The sequence below is a fragment of the Heloderma suspectum genome, chromosome 1, assembly GCF_057233095.1.
Source record: "Heloderma suspectum isolate Gila_16-S chromosome 1, 16-S_ref, whole genome shotgun sequence".
Taxonomy (NCBI): Eukaryota; Metazoa; Chordata; class Lepidosauria; order Squamata; family Helodermatidae; genus Heloderma; species Heloderma suspectum.
In genome coordinates, this window is record NC_139458.1 from 54071445 (window position 1) to 54088257 (window position 16813).

General features: G+C 42.2%; 1 protein-coding gene across 8 annotated transcripts in view; it reads left to right on the forward strand.

Moving 5' to 3' along the window:
• The window catches only part of RALGAPA1 (Ral GTPase activating protein catalytic subunit alpha 1), a 201988-nt gene that overhangs the window by 149006 nt on the left and 36169 nt on the right, over positions 1-16813 (forward strand). For 4 of the 8 annotated variants that reach the window (XM_084843464.1, XM_084843455.1, XM_084843473.1 and 1 more), the window contains 2 exons: positions 12421-12579; positions 14886-15013. In XM_084843464.1, the coding sequence (XP_084699590.1) occupies positions 12421-12579; positions 14886-15013 (287 nt within the window). Of the gene's footprint in view, positions 1-8557; positions 12390-12420; positions 12580-14885; positions 15033-16813 lie in introns of those variants that run through there. The other 4 variants (XR_014789084.1, XM_084843481.1, XM_084843491.1 and 1 more) reach the window with 2 other exon arrangements.

A 16813-nucleotide genomic window follows, 5' to 3' on the forward strand; every position in this document is an offset into this window, starting at 1 on the left:
GTCCAGTTGTAAGTTCCAAGTTCAAGGGCAGCCCCATGCAGAATGCATTACAGTAATCTAGTCTAGAGGTTACCAAGATATCGTTTATGATGGCAAGATCACAATGATCGAAAACCAACTGAAGCTGAAAAAAGACATTCCTGGCCATGGCCACCACCTGAGAGTCACCACTTGAGAGCAAAGCCTAGTCCACTACACTGTAACCCTGCTCCTCCGGGGTGAGTCTGATCCCTATCAGAATAGGCCAGACACTTTCTCGATCTAAGAACCCACCAGCCACCATCATTTCTGTCTTATCTGGACTGTGCTTCAACTTACTGATCATCATCCAGTCTATTATTATTCCAAGCATTTTTTCATGAATTTTGTTGCCTCACTGGGATTTAAGAAGAGAGATAACTATGTGTTATCACAGCATACTAATAACACTGAATTCCAAAGCCTCTTACAGCCTCTCCCAACAGTTTCATGTAGATGTTTTAAAGTGAGGAATATCCCACAGGATTGGGACAGAATAGGAGTTTCCCAACACTGCCTTCTGGAATCTGTGAGGCAGGTTATCGTGGAACTTCCATAAAGCAGTTCCTCCCATTTCCAACCCAAGCATTCATCTCAGAGGAGATATCATGGCTGAAGGTACAGAAAGCTCCTGAGAGATCCAAGATAATCAAGAGGGATGTACTGTCCTGTTTGTCCTCTGGCAAACTGTGTGACCAGTGTAATTTCATCTGTGTGACCAGTGGTCTGTCCCCAGACCAGCCCTGAAACTTGCAATATGCCCATCAAATGGTGGGCATGTTTGAAAGCTGCAGCATGGCCCAGTTTGCCATTTAGACCTTGGCATTTTAACACATACAAAGGAGAGAGGATTGGTCTGCTGGCTGCTGATGTCACAACTGCCCTGTCTCCTTATTGCTGTACCTAAGGAATAAGGATATTTGGTGGGTTCTCTCCATATGAAAGGTCATATCATTTCTTCTTTCCCTCTCAACTTTCTGGTGGTACCTCTTCTGTCTGTGCTAGTAAAAAAAAAATATTTGTTTGTTTGTTTGTTTGTTTAAAATATTTATATCCCGCCCTATATCATTAGGATCTCAAAATATGACTAGTTATCCTAAATTTTACATTTTTCTCACTTTCATGATGTCTTGCTACTATTTACCTTTAGCAAAACAGAGGGCTATGCCATAATGCATCACAAGTGTTGAAAGGGGGTAGTTACTTTGTATAGTACCTTTATTTCCTATTCATCCATTTTCTCCTTCCTCTTCTAAAGTACACTGTGACTAGGAAATAAGCTTTTAATTTTGAGAATATTATAGGTTCCACAGAGATCTTCAGAAGGGTGACATCAATAGGAAGAAGGAGCAAGCAACATTATGTCTGGCAACCAGAGAAAACTAAATGTATTCAAAAAGATGCCAAGAACAGTGTGCAAATTAATAGAGTTGCACAAGGACCCATGTTACCTCTTGCATAATGGGAACATATCCCTTCAGACATTGACATTTTAGCTTTACAAAAGATGATTACACTTCACATACTCCAAGAAGAAGTCTCAAAATCAATTCCAACTGAGGATTGAGTTTCCTTCCGTTAGAATTAAAATAAGGGCTGGTTCATGCATGCAAGTACATCATCTAATCTCTCAACATTTAAATTTTTCAACACAGTGATTCAGAGCTGAATGTGTAAACCAATTCCTTTGGGATAACATGTTTAAGGTGATATAAAGGTTTTGTTTGTCGTGTTCAATGTGATCACTCAGTCACATATGCAAATTCCCACTTGCAGTATATCACCACTTACTTTTGACACTCTTCTAAGTCCCAGCTCCCCACCTCCCCGTCCACATTCTCTACCCAAGTCTTTGCTTCCTCCTCCAGTACTAAAATCAGAACCATCTACTGTGATCTCTCTTCCACTCCTCTTCCACTTCCTCCTCCTACACCTCCCTCAGCCCTATTCCAGTCTTGTTTGATGAGTTGACTACCCTGTTGTCTTTGTCCATCCCCTCCATGTGCCCCCCTTGATCTCATCCCCTCCTTAATTGTGATGGCCCCTACCATTATCTTTCCTCTCCACCATATAATCAACCTCTCCCCTCTGGCTCCTTTCTACCCTTTGCTTCCACAGTCCTGGCGCATGCTAGTTACTCCTGCTAACTTTAGTTTGTCTCCTCCAACTCTGCTCTTGATCCCCTCCAATCTAATTTCTGCACCCTTGAACGCCACTGAAACTGTCCTCACAAAAATGGCTGAAGACTTCCTTACTGCAAAATCTAAACAACTCTGTCCTCATGCTCTTTGTTCTGTCCACTGCCTTTGATACAGTATCACTCTCTACTGCTTGATGCCCTGAGTCTTCATGATTCTGCCCACAGATGGTTCTCTTCCTACCAGTTTATGTGGTCTTTCAAAGTTTGTTTTGGGGGACGCTCTATCCCTGCTTTCCCTCTCTCTTGCTGAGGTTGCCAAATCTGGTTTTGGCCCTCTACTCTTCTCTCTATACTCTGTTCCTGGGTGACCTCATCAAATCTCAAAGCTTTCAGTGCTACCTACATGCAGGGGATACCTAGTTCTATCTCTCTACCCCTGATTTGTCCCCTTCGAATTCTGCATCTCCAACTGCTTCTCTGATATTTCTGCTTGGATGCTTTGTCATCTAAAACCCAGTGACCTGGTTTGGACGACACGACAACCCACCCTTGCTTATTTCGGGGTGGCTTGATGGGACATCCAAACCCAGCATGATTTCCTCAGAGTGGTTTGTTAACCACACACAAGCCACCCTGAGAACCCATGGCCTGTTGTTGGGTTGTTCAGGGTGTCTTGTTTTCAGCGTGGCTTATCATGACGTGCAAACTGACCCAATATGTCAAAGACTCAACTTATCTTTCTTCCCAACCCCTTCTCTCTTCACTTGCTTACAACAGCTGTTGATAATGTTACCATTTATCCTGTTAAACAGGCACATAGCCTTGGCTTTATGTTTGACTCTTCTCTCTCTCCATTTATTCACCATATTCAGTCCATTGCCAAGTTGTGTCACTTCTCCCTTTGCAAAAATATGGCCTTTCCTCTCTATCCTCTCTGGTGGTAAAAACTCTATTCTGTGCCCTGGTCATCTTGCCTAGACTTCTGCAATTTTTCCCTGTCTGGGCTTCTGCTCTCTCACCTCTGTCTTCTTATATCTGTCTCCTCATATCTGTTCAGCCCTCTGCTTCCAAAAACCACTCACTTCTCTCATTATTCTGATCATGTGAGCCCCCTCCTTAAATCCCTATACAGACTTCCGGTGTGGTCCCAGTTTCAGCAACTCCTTGGTTTTACCTTCATTGATCGTTTTGCCTTCAAAATCCTTCATGGCCTTAATCCCACTTATCTCAGCCCTCTTATATTGCAATATATCACTCTCCTGGCCTTCACTCCTCCAACTCTACCACTTTCAAACATCTGAGGGTCTCTTGCTTCCTTAAAATAAAAAAACAAACAAACCAAAAACACCTTTCCTTTTTTTCTTGCTATCCTGTATGCTTGGAACTACTTCCCAGAAAACCTGTGTGATGCCACCTATCTTCCTTTCTTCAAATCCCTCCTCAAGACCCTCCTTTTCTGTGAAGCCTTTGGCTCAACCCTTTAGTTCCCTGCAACTAAGCTTATAACCAAGCCTAAGTACGTGTAACAGAAGCCATTGCATATTCTTTCTGTATTTACCCCTGCCTCCACTTCCCTCTTTTCCCTCTGTTTCTCCTGTGTAAAGGACAGGCAGAGGAAAGAACATGATTCAAAGCTGAACCACTTCTAATGGAAAGTTGCCACTGCCCCCTCTGCCACCAGCCCAGGACAGGGGAGTCCCTAGGCTTACTTAGCCTCCCTAGCTCTGCCAAATCAGGGACCAAAGCGATTCTCTCAAGTCTCAGCTGCAGAGTAACGCTGAACTTAGCACTGGCCCAAACTGGAAAGAGCACACAATCTGAATAGATAAATAGAATCATAGAATAGTAGGGTTGGAAGGGGCCTACAAGGCCATAGAGTCCAACCCCCAGTTTATATACAGGATGGGATAGGGGGAATTGGAAGTTACAAAACCAAATTAGTACAAGGTTGGCAGTTACAAAACCAGATTGGTACAAGATTGGAAGTTACAAAGCCAAGTTAATACAAGATTAGAAGTTACAAGCCAAATTGGTTCAAACAGATTAATACAAGTACAAGATAGTTCAAAACCCAATACAGACTACAAAATAACAAAGACTACGCTGCTGACTTATGCGTACCTTTGTATGGGCTTTCTCGTAAGCCACATCGAACATGAATACCTCCTTTCTTGAGGTAAACAGGAACAAAAAGCAACTGGCATGACGGCCCTCCCCAGTTTATATACACTGTCTATACCACTCTTAGGTTCTCCCCTGAAAGGGTCGAAAGGAGAAGTGAAAATTTTCATACAGGCCAGCTGAAAGCAATATCCCCTTCCTCCCGTGTAACTGAGTATTTGATGACCTTGAGGATGGAGACAGCACAAGAGGTAACCCAGACCCCATCTTCCCTCCAAGTGGCCAAATGCTTTCATGCCTGTTCTTCCCCCTGGGTCTCTCACATGGCAAAGCAGCTCAGAAGAGCTGTTATAGAAAAAGGATGCCTAATAGAAAATGGAGTCATTCTCGTTCTTTACATCCAGCATTGAATTTTAGATTGTAAGGTCTTCTGGGCTGGTACAGCCTGAGGGAAACACATTACACCAGTTTTGAAGGAACTGCACTGCTTACCTATTTGCTTCTGAGCCCAATTCAAGGTGCTGGTGGTTACCTTTAAAATCCCAGATAGCTTGGGACCCAAATTCATGAAGGAGTGCCTTTCCCTATAACAGCAGTGGGTAACCTCTGTCCCACAGGCCAGATTTCACCCACCAGGTGATGGTCAAGGTTTCCCTGAAACCTCACCCCTCAGAGAAGGGTGACGGGAGAAGTCAGCTCAGCCAGGAGCTGCCACCCAAGGAGCCTGAAGCACTTTGAAATGTCGGTTACTGAAAGCTTCCCTCGCCTGTTGCCTTTCCCAACAGAAAATGTGAGAGATAAGTGAAGCCTGCCCCATCAAGAGCCACGGCTGCAAGGCATCTGGCATGCCTTTAAGTGGTGGTTCCTGAAAGAGCAGCTCCACTTTGTGGATTGCCAGGTCACTTGGATTCCTTTCCACAGGCTGAGAAAAGGACTCCCTTTCCTCAGCACACACAGAGGAAAAGCGCCCTTGCAATCCAGGAAGAGATCACATTCTTAACTGCATTTAAATGCAGTTAACTCTCAGAACTGCTGTCTATTCTCTTTGAGAAATCATGGAGGACGGGTGAAGTGCCAGATGACTGGAGGAGGGCTAATGTTGTCCCTATCTTCAAAAAGGGTAAAAAGGAGGAACCTGGGAACTACAGACCAGTCAGTCTGACATCAATCCCTGGGAAAATTCTGGACCAGATGATAAAGCAATCCACCTGGAAGCACCTTGAAAACAATGCAGTGATTACTTGAAGCCAACATGGATTTGTCAAGAAGAAATTCTGCCAGACTAATCTGATCTCATTTTTTGATCAAGTCACCTCCCTTGTGGACCGTGGGAATGCTGTGGACATAATATACCTCGACTTCAGCAAAACTTTCGACAAAGTCCCCCATGATATCCTGATGAGCAATCTAGTTCAAAGTGGGCTAGATGAAACAACAATCCGGTGGATCCACAGTTGGCTACAGAATCGGACTCAAAAGAGTGCTTATCAATGGGACCTTCTCAAACTGGGGAGAGGTAATGAGTGGGGTACCGCAGGGCTCAGTCCTGGGCCCAGTGCTCTTCAACATTTTTATTAATGACTTGGAGGAGGAGGTGCAGGGAATGCTGATCAAATTTGCAGATGGCACAAAATTGGGCAGGATAGCTAATACTTTGGAAGACAGAAACAAAATTCAAAGTCATCTTGATAGACTGGTGTGCTGGGCAGAAAACAACAGAATGATATTTAATAGGGATAAATGCCAAGTTCTGCACCTAGGAAAAAGAAACCAAATGCACAGTTACAAGATGGGGGATATGTGGCTTAACAACACTACAAGCGAGAAGGATCTTGGAATTGTTGTCGATCACAAGGTGAATATGAGCCAACAATGTGATGTGGCTTCAAAAAAGGCAAATGCTCTTTTGGGCTTCATTAATAGAAGCATAGCTTCCAAATCCCGGGAAGTGCTAGTTCCCCTCTACTCAGCACTGGTTAGGCCTCATCTGGAGAACTGTGTCCAGTTCTGGGCACCACACTTGAAGAAGGATGCAGACAAACGAGAGGGTTCAGAGGAGGGCAACAAACATGATCAGGGGACTGGAAACAAAGCCCTATGAAGAGAGACTGAAAGAATTAGGCATGTTTAGCCTTGAGAAGAGAAGACTGAGGGGAAATATGATAGCGCTCTTCAAGTACTTGAAAGGTTGTCACAGAGAGGAAGGTCAGAATCTCTTCTCGATCGTCCCAGAGTGCAGGACACGGAATAATGGACTCAAGTTACAGGAAGCCAGATTCCGGCTGAACGTCAGGAAAAACTTCCTGACTGTTAGAGCAATACGACAATGGGACCAATTACCTAGGGAGGTGGTGGGCTCTCTCACACTGGAGGCATTCAAGACAAGGCTGGAAAGCCATCTGTCAGGGATGCTCTGACTTGGATTTCTGCATTGAGAAGGGGGTTGGATTCGATGGCCTTGTAGGCCCCTTCCAACCCTACTATTCTATGATTCTAAATCTCCCCTCTCCTTGTGATCTTCCCTCCTTGTTGCCCAGTATGTGCATGTCAATGTGGGGGGGGGGGAGAAGAAGTGTATCTGGACCTGCCCACTTTGGGCTTTGGCTCCACCCACTGCTGGCACATGGCCCCTGGCATGTTGCTCTGGAGCATATGCTGCCCTCAGGCCAAGAAAGGGTCCCCACCCCTGCCCTATCCCATTCTGCCTATTCCTTAAGATCTTAAGGGAAGGCTTTTCTCTATGAACTCCCCATTAGAGGTGTGTTATCTGATCATGAGAAAGAGAGTCTTCTCTGAGGTGGTGCCTTAGCTATGGCATTCCCTCCCGGGGTATGACTGGTACCGACACTGCAGTCTTTTCAGAACCAGGTCAAAACATTTTTATTCGCCCATGCATTGTAATATAGGTATGCCTGTTAGCCTGTTCTAGTTATGCGTCTCTTCAGTGGTTATTATGATGGCACTGTTTGTTGTTTTATCATTTACCCTATTTTATATGATTAATTTGGTCATTAATGTTTGTTTTATTTTGAATGTCTTAATTGGTTATGCCTTTGTACACTGCCCTGGAATCCTTAAGGATGGAGGGCAGCTTAGAAATATTTTAATAAGTAAATAATAAATAAACATGCCATTACGTCTTAAGTTGCTGATGCTACATGGCAGATTGGTTCATGGAAAAAGAACTACTTGATATGCATGAGGACTTGATAAGCATGAGGATCCCAGTTTTGCTTGTATTACTGAGGCCTAGTTGGATGACGCAGGTGGAGTCTGTCTCAACTATGTCTTTCCAGGATCTTGGTGCAGCTTCAGCATAAAGACTCAGGGTCAAATCAGACATGACTTTAAAGACATAACTAGTAGCTCCAACTTTTTTTTTTTCATTTTTGTTCTAAAGTGGACACACCTAGCATCCGGGATAGGGTTTTTTTTAATCCTTCCCCTCATACCCGCTATGGGCCTGATCTGGATCAGGGAGGCACGCCCACAATTTCTGTTGAAAAATAGATATTGAAAAACATCTATAAAGCAAATAGATGTAAAGTACATTGCAGTAGTCTAGTTTGGACCAGGGGAGGCTGGTGGCTCCAGTGTCAGTGGGGCGGTGAATCCAATCTGTGTTTCAGTCAGAACTCTAAAGGAGCTATCCTTCACCTTGGATAGCTCCTTTAGAGTTCTGGCTGAAATCCGGAGCAGATTTATCTGACATCGGAGCCACTGGCCTCCACTGGTTTGGAGGTAACCAAAGCAGTGGTAATTGCGGCCAGGTCTGACTGTTCCAGTTAGGGCTTCAGCTGACATATCTGCTGGAGCTTGGAAAAGCACTCCTGCCCACTACCACCACCTGTGCCTCCCTAGACTGCAACAAGTTTGAGAGCATACACACACACCCCTCAAATGAGCAAGTTCATATAGATCCTCATTCTATATGAACCTGCTCATTTGCTTGGAAAGGGAATGCTTGCTTTCATATGAGCCTGCTCATTTGTAAGACTATTGGCAAAGGCCCTGTTCAAGGTGTCCCATCTTCAGAAGTTAACTAAGTTACCAGCGTATGTAGTGGTTAGAGTGTTGGACTGGGACTCAGAAGATCTGGGTTCAGATCCCCAGTTGGCCATGAAGCTCAGTGGGTGACTTTGAGCCAGTCACTGATTCTCAGCCTAACCTACCTTACTGGATTGTTGTGAGGATAAAATAGAGAAGCATGTAAGCGACCTTGGGTTCCTTGGAGGAAAAAGGCAGGATATAAATGTAATAAGATTTTTTTTTTTTAAGGTGGCTATTAGGAACAGGGACTTCTCTGCTTTGGCACCGCAACTGTGAGATGTCCTCCCCAAACATATCTGCCAGTTATTGACCGTAATATATGAGGTGAAAGCTGTTTTATTTAGTAAAGTCTTTGGTAGGTTTCAATTCTGACATCTGTTGGCATTTTATCCATGTTCCTGCTTTCTGAATTGGTCTTTGTCTTCTTTTTAAGTTGGTTTTAACTTTTGAATTGGCTTTTTAATTTTTACATAATAAACCTGTGATATCAATGTTGTGGAAAGATGGGATATACATTTTAAAAATAAAATTATATCTGGACCACAGTGAGGTTCTAATCTTAAGCATGCAGTTGTTTAGCAAAATTAGAGACACATGATGAAAAGCAAACCTGTTAAGGACTGGAATGTCCATGAAATAATTACTGAGATCTTTAGTGCTAGAGTGAAGTTCAACTCATGAATAATTGTTATTCAGAATTGTTTAACTGTTCTATATTTTGAATAAGGATGCTGAGAACAAAACTATTCAGTCTTGCAAGGCTTTGTAATTGTTGTAGGGGAGCCTGTTTTGTTTGCCATTTTGAGTTCTTGGGAAATCGATTACATATGCAAGTGACTTTTAAAAAATAGGTGACGATTATGATTTGCTTATGTGTGAAGTCAATTAAATAACAACATTCTCAAATGTAATAGCCACCCAAACTGCGTTAGGCTGCAATCCTGCAGTAATTTACTTGGAAATAAATCCCACTGATAAAGTGGGACATCCTTCTGAGTAAATATCTATAGGAGAGTTAATGTTTAAAGGTTTTGTCCTTCAAAAGTGTATTCTCCATTAGTTCATGATATGTAAACACTGAAAGCTGACAAATTAAACTGAAGAGCTAAAGCTGAATCAATAGTACTTTTAGCAGGGGACTTTGTAGGTTTGCAAGTAGTCTGTTTAGTGCTGGCACAAGTGTTATTTTTAAGGTATCTGCTGATCTTGAGTTGTTGTTGTCGTCGTCGCTTCTTAAACAGAGCCATTTGAATTTAAAATAGATTTTGTACTGTAGCCTGGATATTTTAGAAGTCCCTTCCACCATGGGCGGTGTTATAAGAAGCTCACCTAGGCATGGGCCTCGGATCTTTTTTGAGCAGGGCCTTGAATCTTTAGAGCTGTCCCAATTGCCATCATCTGCCTTAATACAAGCCTACTTCTTCCCTCTGAACTCAGTAGCCTTGCAGTTACTAGGAGACCTTAGGACTCACTTCCTTAGCAGACTAATAGGGAGTGTAGCATGAAGGCCACCAGCCTTTTAAGAAGGGAGATTGCCAACTTTCCTTCCACAGTCTGCTCATTATTTTCATTAAGTCCAGAGTCCAAAATTACCTAACACCACCACTGTCACCCAGATTTCTCAGAGTGTGCCTGTCTCTGCAGAGATCTGGCCAGCCAATTGCTACTGGGCAATTGCACTTGTGCCCTGGGCCATTGTAGGCAGCAAGGCCCTGACAAGAGGAAGAGCAGGCGCATTGACTGCTCAAATATCAAATGGAGTACCAGAGGCCTTCCTCATCTGTTTCTTCCTCCAAGCTGCCCCAGGCCCTTTACCTTGGGGGTAAGTAGAAGTGGATTTGCTTGCAAAAAGGGCTTGAACGAGCAGTAATTCTGAATTTGGGGCAAGGGTACAGCTTGTATGAGTGTACAGCTTGCCCTGGCTTGCTGGAGTATGTCTAGAGCTCCTTGACTTTGCAGTCATCTTCCTGGAATGGACCCATGAATGCACCTGTGGCAAGATTCTGGTGGGTGCATGGTCCTCCTTGGCATCAGGGGTTTGCACTAGGCTACAGAAAGGTGAATAGATGTGGGAGGAGGATAGGGGCTTCTTGCTTTTTTGTGTTCAAAAACCACAATGCCTTGTGGTACCATAAAGATTCACAAATTTACTGTGGCAGAATAAGCTGTCATGGACTGGAGACTACTGCACAGAAAGTTATTTTGAAAGATGTTGCTTTGCATGTAACTGGAGAAAAATGGCACTTGCTGAAATAAAGGTATATGGGGTGCTGATGATCTCTGTTGCATCTTATCCCCCTGGACTAGCTGGCTTTTTGCCCACATGTGCTTCCCCTCCTGCTGCCTCCCTTGAATCTTTCCGCCTGGGTGTTTTTCAGAAGTCAAATGCGCTCCTCTCCCTTTTCCATAATCCCTTTTTTCAGATAGTGTGTCCTTAGGAGACCGGATCATTTAGAGAGACACACACACACACACACACACACACACACTACAGCCTCAGACAGCTGATTTGGGACATCATCAAAAAGCAGCAAAGTATTGATTATTTAATTTATTAATTATTACTGTATTTTCACTGCCAGAGAAGGGGAGAGAGGTGCTTGTAGGATTTTCTGCCTCATGGGCTGAAACAACTTGACTGGCTTTCAGTACTACTATGCACCTTGTTACTTGGGCTGGGGGCCAGGGAAGGTGCCATTCGCTGCTCTGCCTAAGGCAGCAACATGTCTTGGGGCCAGCCCTGGACATAGCTTTAGAGACCTGTAGGGTGGGAAAAGGTAGCTGAGATGGTACAGGAAATTATGTGGGGCAGGGAAATAACTGGGGGAGCAGAAAGAGCAGTGGATGGGGAAACACGTTCAGAATTGCATCAGACTTACTGTGTAAACTATGCATTTTGGTACTTTAAGAGCTGTATGATGATGAGGTTGCTAGAAACTTAATATAGCAACATTTCAAGTAGATTTTAGGATTTCCAGAAATTAGAACCCAAGAACTGTAAAGGGGGGGGGAGGTGTTCTAGAATCATGGAAACTACCAAAATAAAATATTTGAAATAAAATGAGGAGCCACCTTTGGCAGCAGCTCTCTCTGGGGGAGAGCGAGTGAGGATTTACTCAGAAGTAAATGCCACTATGTTTAATGGGGGTTACTCCCTAGTAACTGTGTGTTTGCAGCCTAAGAGCATGGTTTATTATAGCCTACGATACATTCCCACTCTTCCTTGCTAGTGTGCCATGATCACTTTACAATTAATCGGTAAATGTTAAGGTGCCATACAGCTTTTTGCTGGTCCCAGGCAGTCCATCCTCCCCATCTGGATTTGGACCTGAAAGACCAAGGAAAAGTGCGGGTGCATGGAGGATAAGTTTTAAGCAAGCACAATTTGGGACATTGCACCATTCTGTCCTGAAAGGAAGCAAGAGGTTATTAGCTTGCCTTCTATAAAATTTAAATTATAGTAAATATTTGTAATTACGTACATATATTTGCATATGTAAAGTAGCATGTGCAAATTTGTGCAATTATTTGTCCTATAGGCCTGAGCCCCAGATCTTTTCAGTACCTAGCTCTGCCCCTGCTTTCCACAGCTGTTACCAGTTGTAGCACAGATCTTGTATATAACTTAATCCACTGTTTAGGCTACAATCCTAAACCCAGCCACGGGCAGGCTGAAAGGCTATTGGATGCTGCATAAGTGCTGCTCTGTTCGCAGAGGAGGATTCCTGCTAGTAGGACAGCACATAGATGTCCCAACAGTGGTATTCCACTGGTGGTGGAGAGGAAAGGGGGCTTTTCAGGGGCAGCCAAGGAGCCACAGATCCTAAATTCCCTCATTCCTGAACACACACACCCCAAAAGAACTGCCCCTTATACCAGACCTGGAGCTCACATAGTTGATTCCCTCCCATTGACCACAATGGAAGTGGAGAGAAATGCCCCCTCCAAAGTTTTAAAAGCCACTTCCTGCCCTGGCTGGCAGGGCTTAGGAAGTGGCAGTAGTTCTGCCACAGCATCTCACTACCACCACCACAGGATTTCTCCATTAAGAGAATTATATTTTTATACATGCTTTACTATTCTTGTTTCAGCTAAGACATTTAGGAAATGATGAAGTTCACATTGTCTGGTCAGAGCATACTCGAGACTACAGAAGAGGAATCATTCCTACAGAATTTGGAGATGTGCTCATTGTTATATATCCAATGAAGAATTACATGTTCAGCATCCAGATTATGAAAAAACCCGAGGTAAGTTTTTATTACTAATCCTACAGTTGATGGCCAAGTTCTAGGTTGTCTAGGAATTATTTTTAGTAAGTAAATTAAATAAATAGGATACAGCCTATTTTTTTTTTTATCAAGATAAATTATTCCATCAGCTTAGTTAGGTTTTAACATTAACAGAAGCAGCCCTGCAATCATCTAAACTGTGGCTGGGAAGGATTGTTTCTCTCCCCACACCTTTTGTGTTTTCTTTTTCATGAAAAAAATTAAGCCACCCCCACTTCTTTATAATGTGGCAAGCACATAAATAAAATACATGTGGCTCCCCATGTCATCCAGTGTAACTATGAGTAGGACAAGGAAAACAAAACAGTTTGATACATCTTGAAGTTGCATAGCTAAATATTTGCCAGCTGGCAGTGCTTACAATTGCCCATTAGGAGCATTCTGCTTTTAAGAAAACTGCTGCTAATTGGGATGGGGATGGATGGAATACAGCCCTGCCATATAGGTGCCATCTTCTCACCTCTCCTATTGTCTCCCTTTTCTCCTGAACTACATTTTACATTTGGAGGGAAGCAATTTCCTTCACTTTTCTTCCCTGAGCCCCTCAACATGATCTTGTTTTATCACTAAATGTGCTAATGTCTCACATAGGATAAGACTGTATATTGCCCTGGTGCTGATAAGCATGTAGAAGGAGGAAGATAGAAATTCTGGGGGAAATTATTTTTATTTCTGTATTTGTCTGCAACAAAACTCAACTTAAACTTAACTGTTAGAATTAGTAGTTGAGACACAACATGATACAAACATGACACAAAATGATACAACATGATTATTACCAACTGACTTTCATTCCTACTTGTATGCTCTGTTTCTATATCATGTGTTCACAAGTGTCTGTTTCTGCACACAAAATTAATAAGAAATAAGAGCATTTTCATGTGGTCAAAATCATATTGATCCACATATTGATCCAACACATATTGATCCAACCAGAAAGGATCCAAAACTAACTTTGTGACCACTATAAATACAGTGGCTCAGTTTGGACATATATTTCTTAGCTTGCACTGTCTCTTGCCTTGCCTCTCATCATCTTCCTTCATTGCTGCACCGATCTTAGTTGACACTACAGTTCCAGCTGGAATGAGGAACTGTAGTTTACTGTTGCTGTACTAACTAGGATCTTAATCCCTCTTCAAACTGTGATTTAAGATCCTCCTTAGTAAGCTGACATTAAACCACAGTTCCCCATTTCAGACATAACAGGGAGCTGTAGTTTAACTAGGATTGGTGCAACAAAGTAAGGAGGTGAAAGGAGGAGCAGGAGGAGAATGTGTGGTCCCAATGCTCATTCCCAGCTGCTAACTATGGCTTAGCAAGCTGGGAAATGTATGTCTGAACTGGGCTTATGTGTGTGTCAAGATGTCGTGGCTGAGTATTGGAAAGCACAGGAATCAAAAAGCTAGAATGATTGCTTGAATCATTCCAGTTCAGCACCATTCCTCATGTTAGCTGTTGCCTTAATCTTGCAAAGAGAAGGAGAAGCTTCCTCACACAGATCTCCTTGCTAGATCAGGATCTTCATGTGTAACAGGGTGCTATGTACAGATCCTCTTACTAGGTACCAAATCCACCAACTGGCGCTTTGAGTGCAGTGCCCATTACTGAATGGAGAATCTTGAGCACAGCACTCAACAAATTGTAGAACAGTAGCACTAACCATCTTTTGAATGACTAGATAGGTACAGTCCAGTGCTGGCTTTGCATATCCCTATATCAGAACCTATGTAGTTAGCAAATATTATGCTACAAATTTGTGCCATATTATGCTAAACCATAACTGCTTTTAATCATGTAGCTGTATCCTAACAGTGATTGTGATTACATGATCATTAGCTGCATGTAAGGTTGCTCTAACAAATATGTGAATATAAACTTTTAACAGTTTTCTTTCAAATTAATCAAATCCCTTCAGGAAATTTGCCCTTTCTCTAGTCTCACTCAGACTTTGACCTTCTGCAATATGACATTCATGACCATTGCTAGGTTTTAGCCTTAAACTAAGCCTAAATATAAGAAATTATTCAAATGATTCTTAATGCAAAATAAGAAGAATTATCTCTTGCTGAAAATATCAAGTGATCATATCAGCATACTTTCATAAGATACACCATCTCTTAGAGTATTTGAATGACTCTTATGATTGATTAACAGAAGGTGAGAAGAATGATCTGGTCAAGTAATCCTTTGTTAATGTTGATTGCTAATTGTTGTAGAATAGACTATTTTAATAGCTGAATTTCTCAATTTTCTGAATTCAGGTCCCATTCTTTGGTCCATTGTTCGATGGTGCTATTGTGAATGGAAAAATTCTTCCTATTATGGTTCGTGCTACAGCGATAAATGCAAGCAGAGCATTGAAGTCGCTCATTCCATTATACCAAAATTTGTATCCTTTTGACTCAAACGTAAGTAAGACTTACAATTGGGCTTACTACCTGGAAGTAAGCCCAATTGAACACAGTGGGACTTACTTCCAAATGACTATGCCTAGGATTTCACTGCATTTCCTTGTTGATACTGAAGATTTCTGTAATACAATCTTTAGAAACTGTAAGCACAAAAAAGTTAAGGGTAAGGAAATATTCAGTAGAAATAAAATATAAAATCCAAAGGGGTGACAGAAAGACCTGCTCTATCTTTGTTAAGTTTTAGGCAGGCTGTTAAAAACATTTTTGTTCTGCACACAATTTAAAATGTAACTTGATGCAGCTCTGTTTTTAAATATTTTTTCTTGTTTTTAATCTCTCTGTGGTATCGTTTTAAAGTTTTTAATTTATATCTCGCCTTGAGGGCCTTTTTAGCTGCCAAAAGGCAACTCATAAAAAATTAAATAAATGGGACTATGACAGTAAGATTTAAAGCACTGTTTTTTAATAGAAGTAATGTTGGCATATTTTCCTGTAATACTAATTTTATAATAACAGCTTATTCCTTTATTAGACATAATTTTTGCCAGCATATAAAATTGTATCGTGTTATGTTAGATTACTATAGAAATTGCAGCTTTTTTTCTCAATGAGAGTGGGCTGGACTGGATGTAGCATTACAAGAATGAGCCTAGCCTTACACCACACTTGCATACTCCACACTCCCTGATTCTCCCCTGGCATGGCCATGAGAAGAAATTGAGAAGCTTTCACTACTGTTTTTGATTAACCCCACCTTGCAGTGTTGTCCAAACCCAGACAAACTATGGTTAAACTTAACTGTGGTTAGTGGAATCCAACCAACTTCAAACCATTGTTTATGAAGTTGGCTTGTTTTCACTAAACATAGTTAAGATTAACCACAATTTAGGGTTCAAACGACATGTTAAACTGTGGTTAATATAAAAACTGAAGCAGAAAGTTCCGATCACTATGCAGCCACACTGGAGGAGAAGGGGGAATGCATGAGCCCAGGGAGAGGCTGGACTTGTTTTGGTGTTTTGGGTTTTTTACACTTTATTAAAAGTAAACATATGTTACAGTAATAACAAAATATCACAAAAACAACAGTATAATTCGCTAAACTTGTTCTGTTAACATTTAACATGTTTAGCATTACATCTCAATGCAGCCAGTGACGTTTGATGTTTTATTTTGCTGACTGGGGGAGGGTGGGATGCTTGTGACCTCGTGTATATTGTAGAGAAGTCTGGAAATAGTGGCACCATTTTGTTTAGGAAATGTGTAAGATTAGTAAATCAGCATACACTGGGGAGTATCTAACGGAGCACAACTGGTAACGTAAATTACATGGCACAAGTGTAAACTACTCTAGTGTAATGCCAGTTTCCTGGAGAAATCGGAGTGCCAGCCAATGCTCTTTGGTGTTGCACTAGAGTAGTTTACACTTTTTTGTTGTTTATTTGCTCTTTCACTTCCGACTCTTCATGACTTCATAGACCAGCCCACGCCAGAGCTTCCTGTCAGCCATCGCCACCCCCAGCTCCCCCAAGGTCGAGTCCGTCACCTCCAGAATATCATCCATCCACCTTGCCCTTGGTCGGCCCCTCTTCCTTTTGCCTTCCACTTTCCCTAGCATCAGCATCTTCTCCAGGGTATCCTGTCTTCTCATTATGTGGCCAAAGTACTTCAGTTTTGCCTTTCATATCATTCCCTCAAGTGAGCAGTCTGGCTTTATTTCCTGGAGTATGGACTGGTTTGATCTTCTTGCAGTCCAAGGCATTCTCAGAATTTTCCTC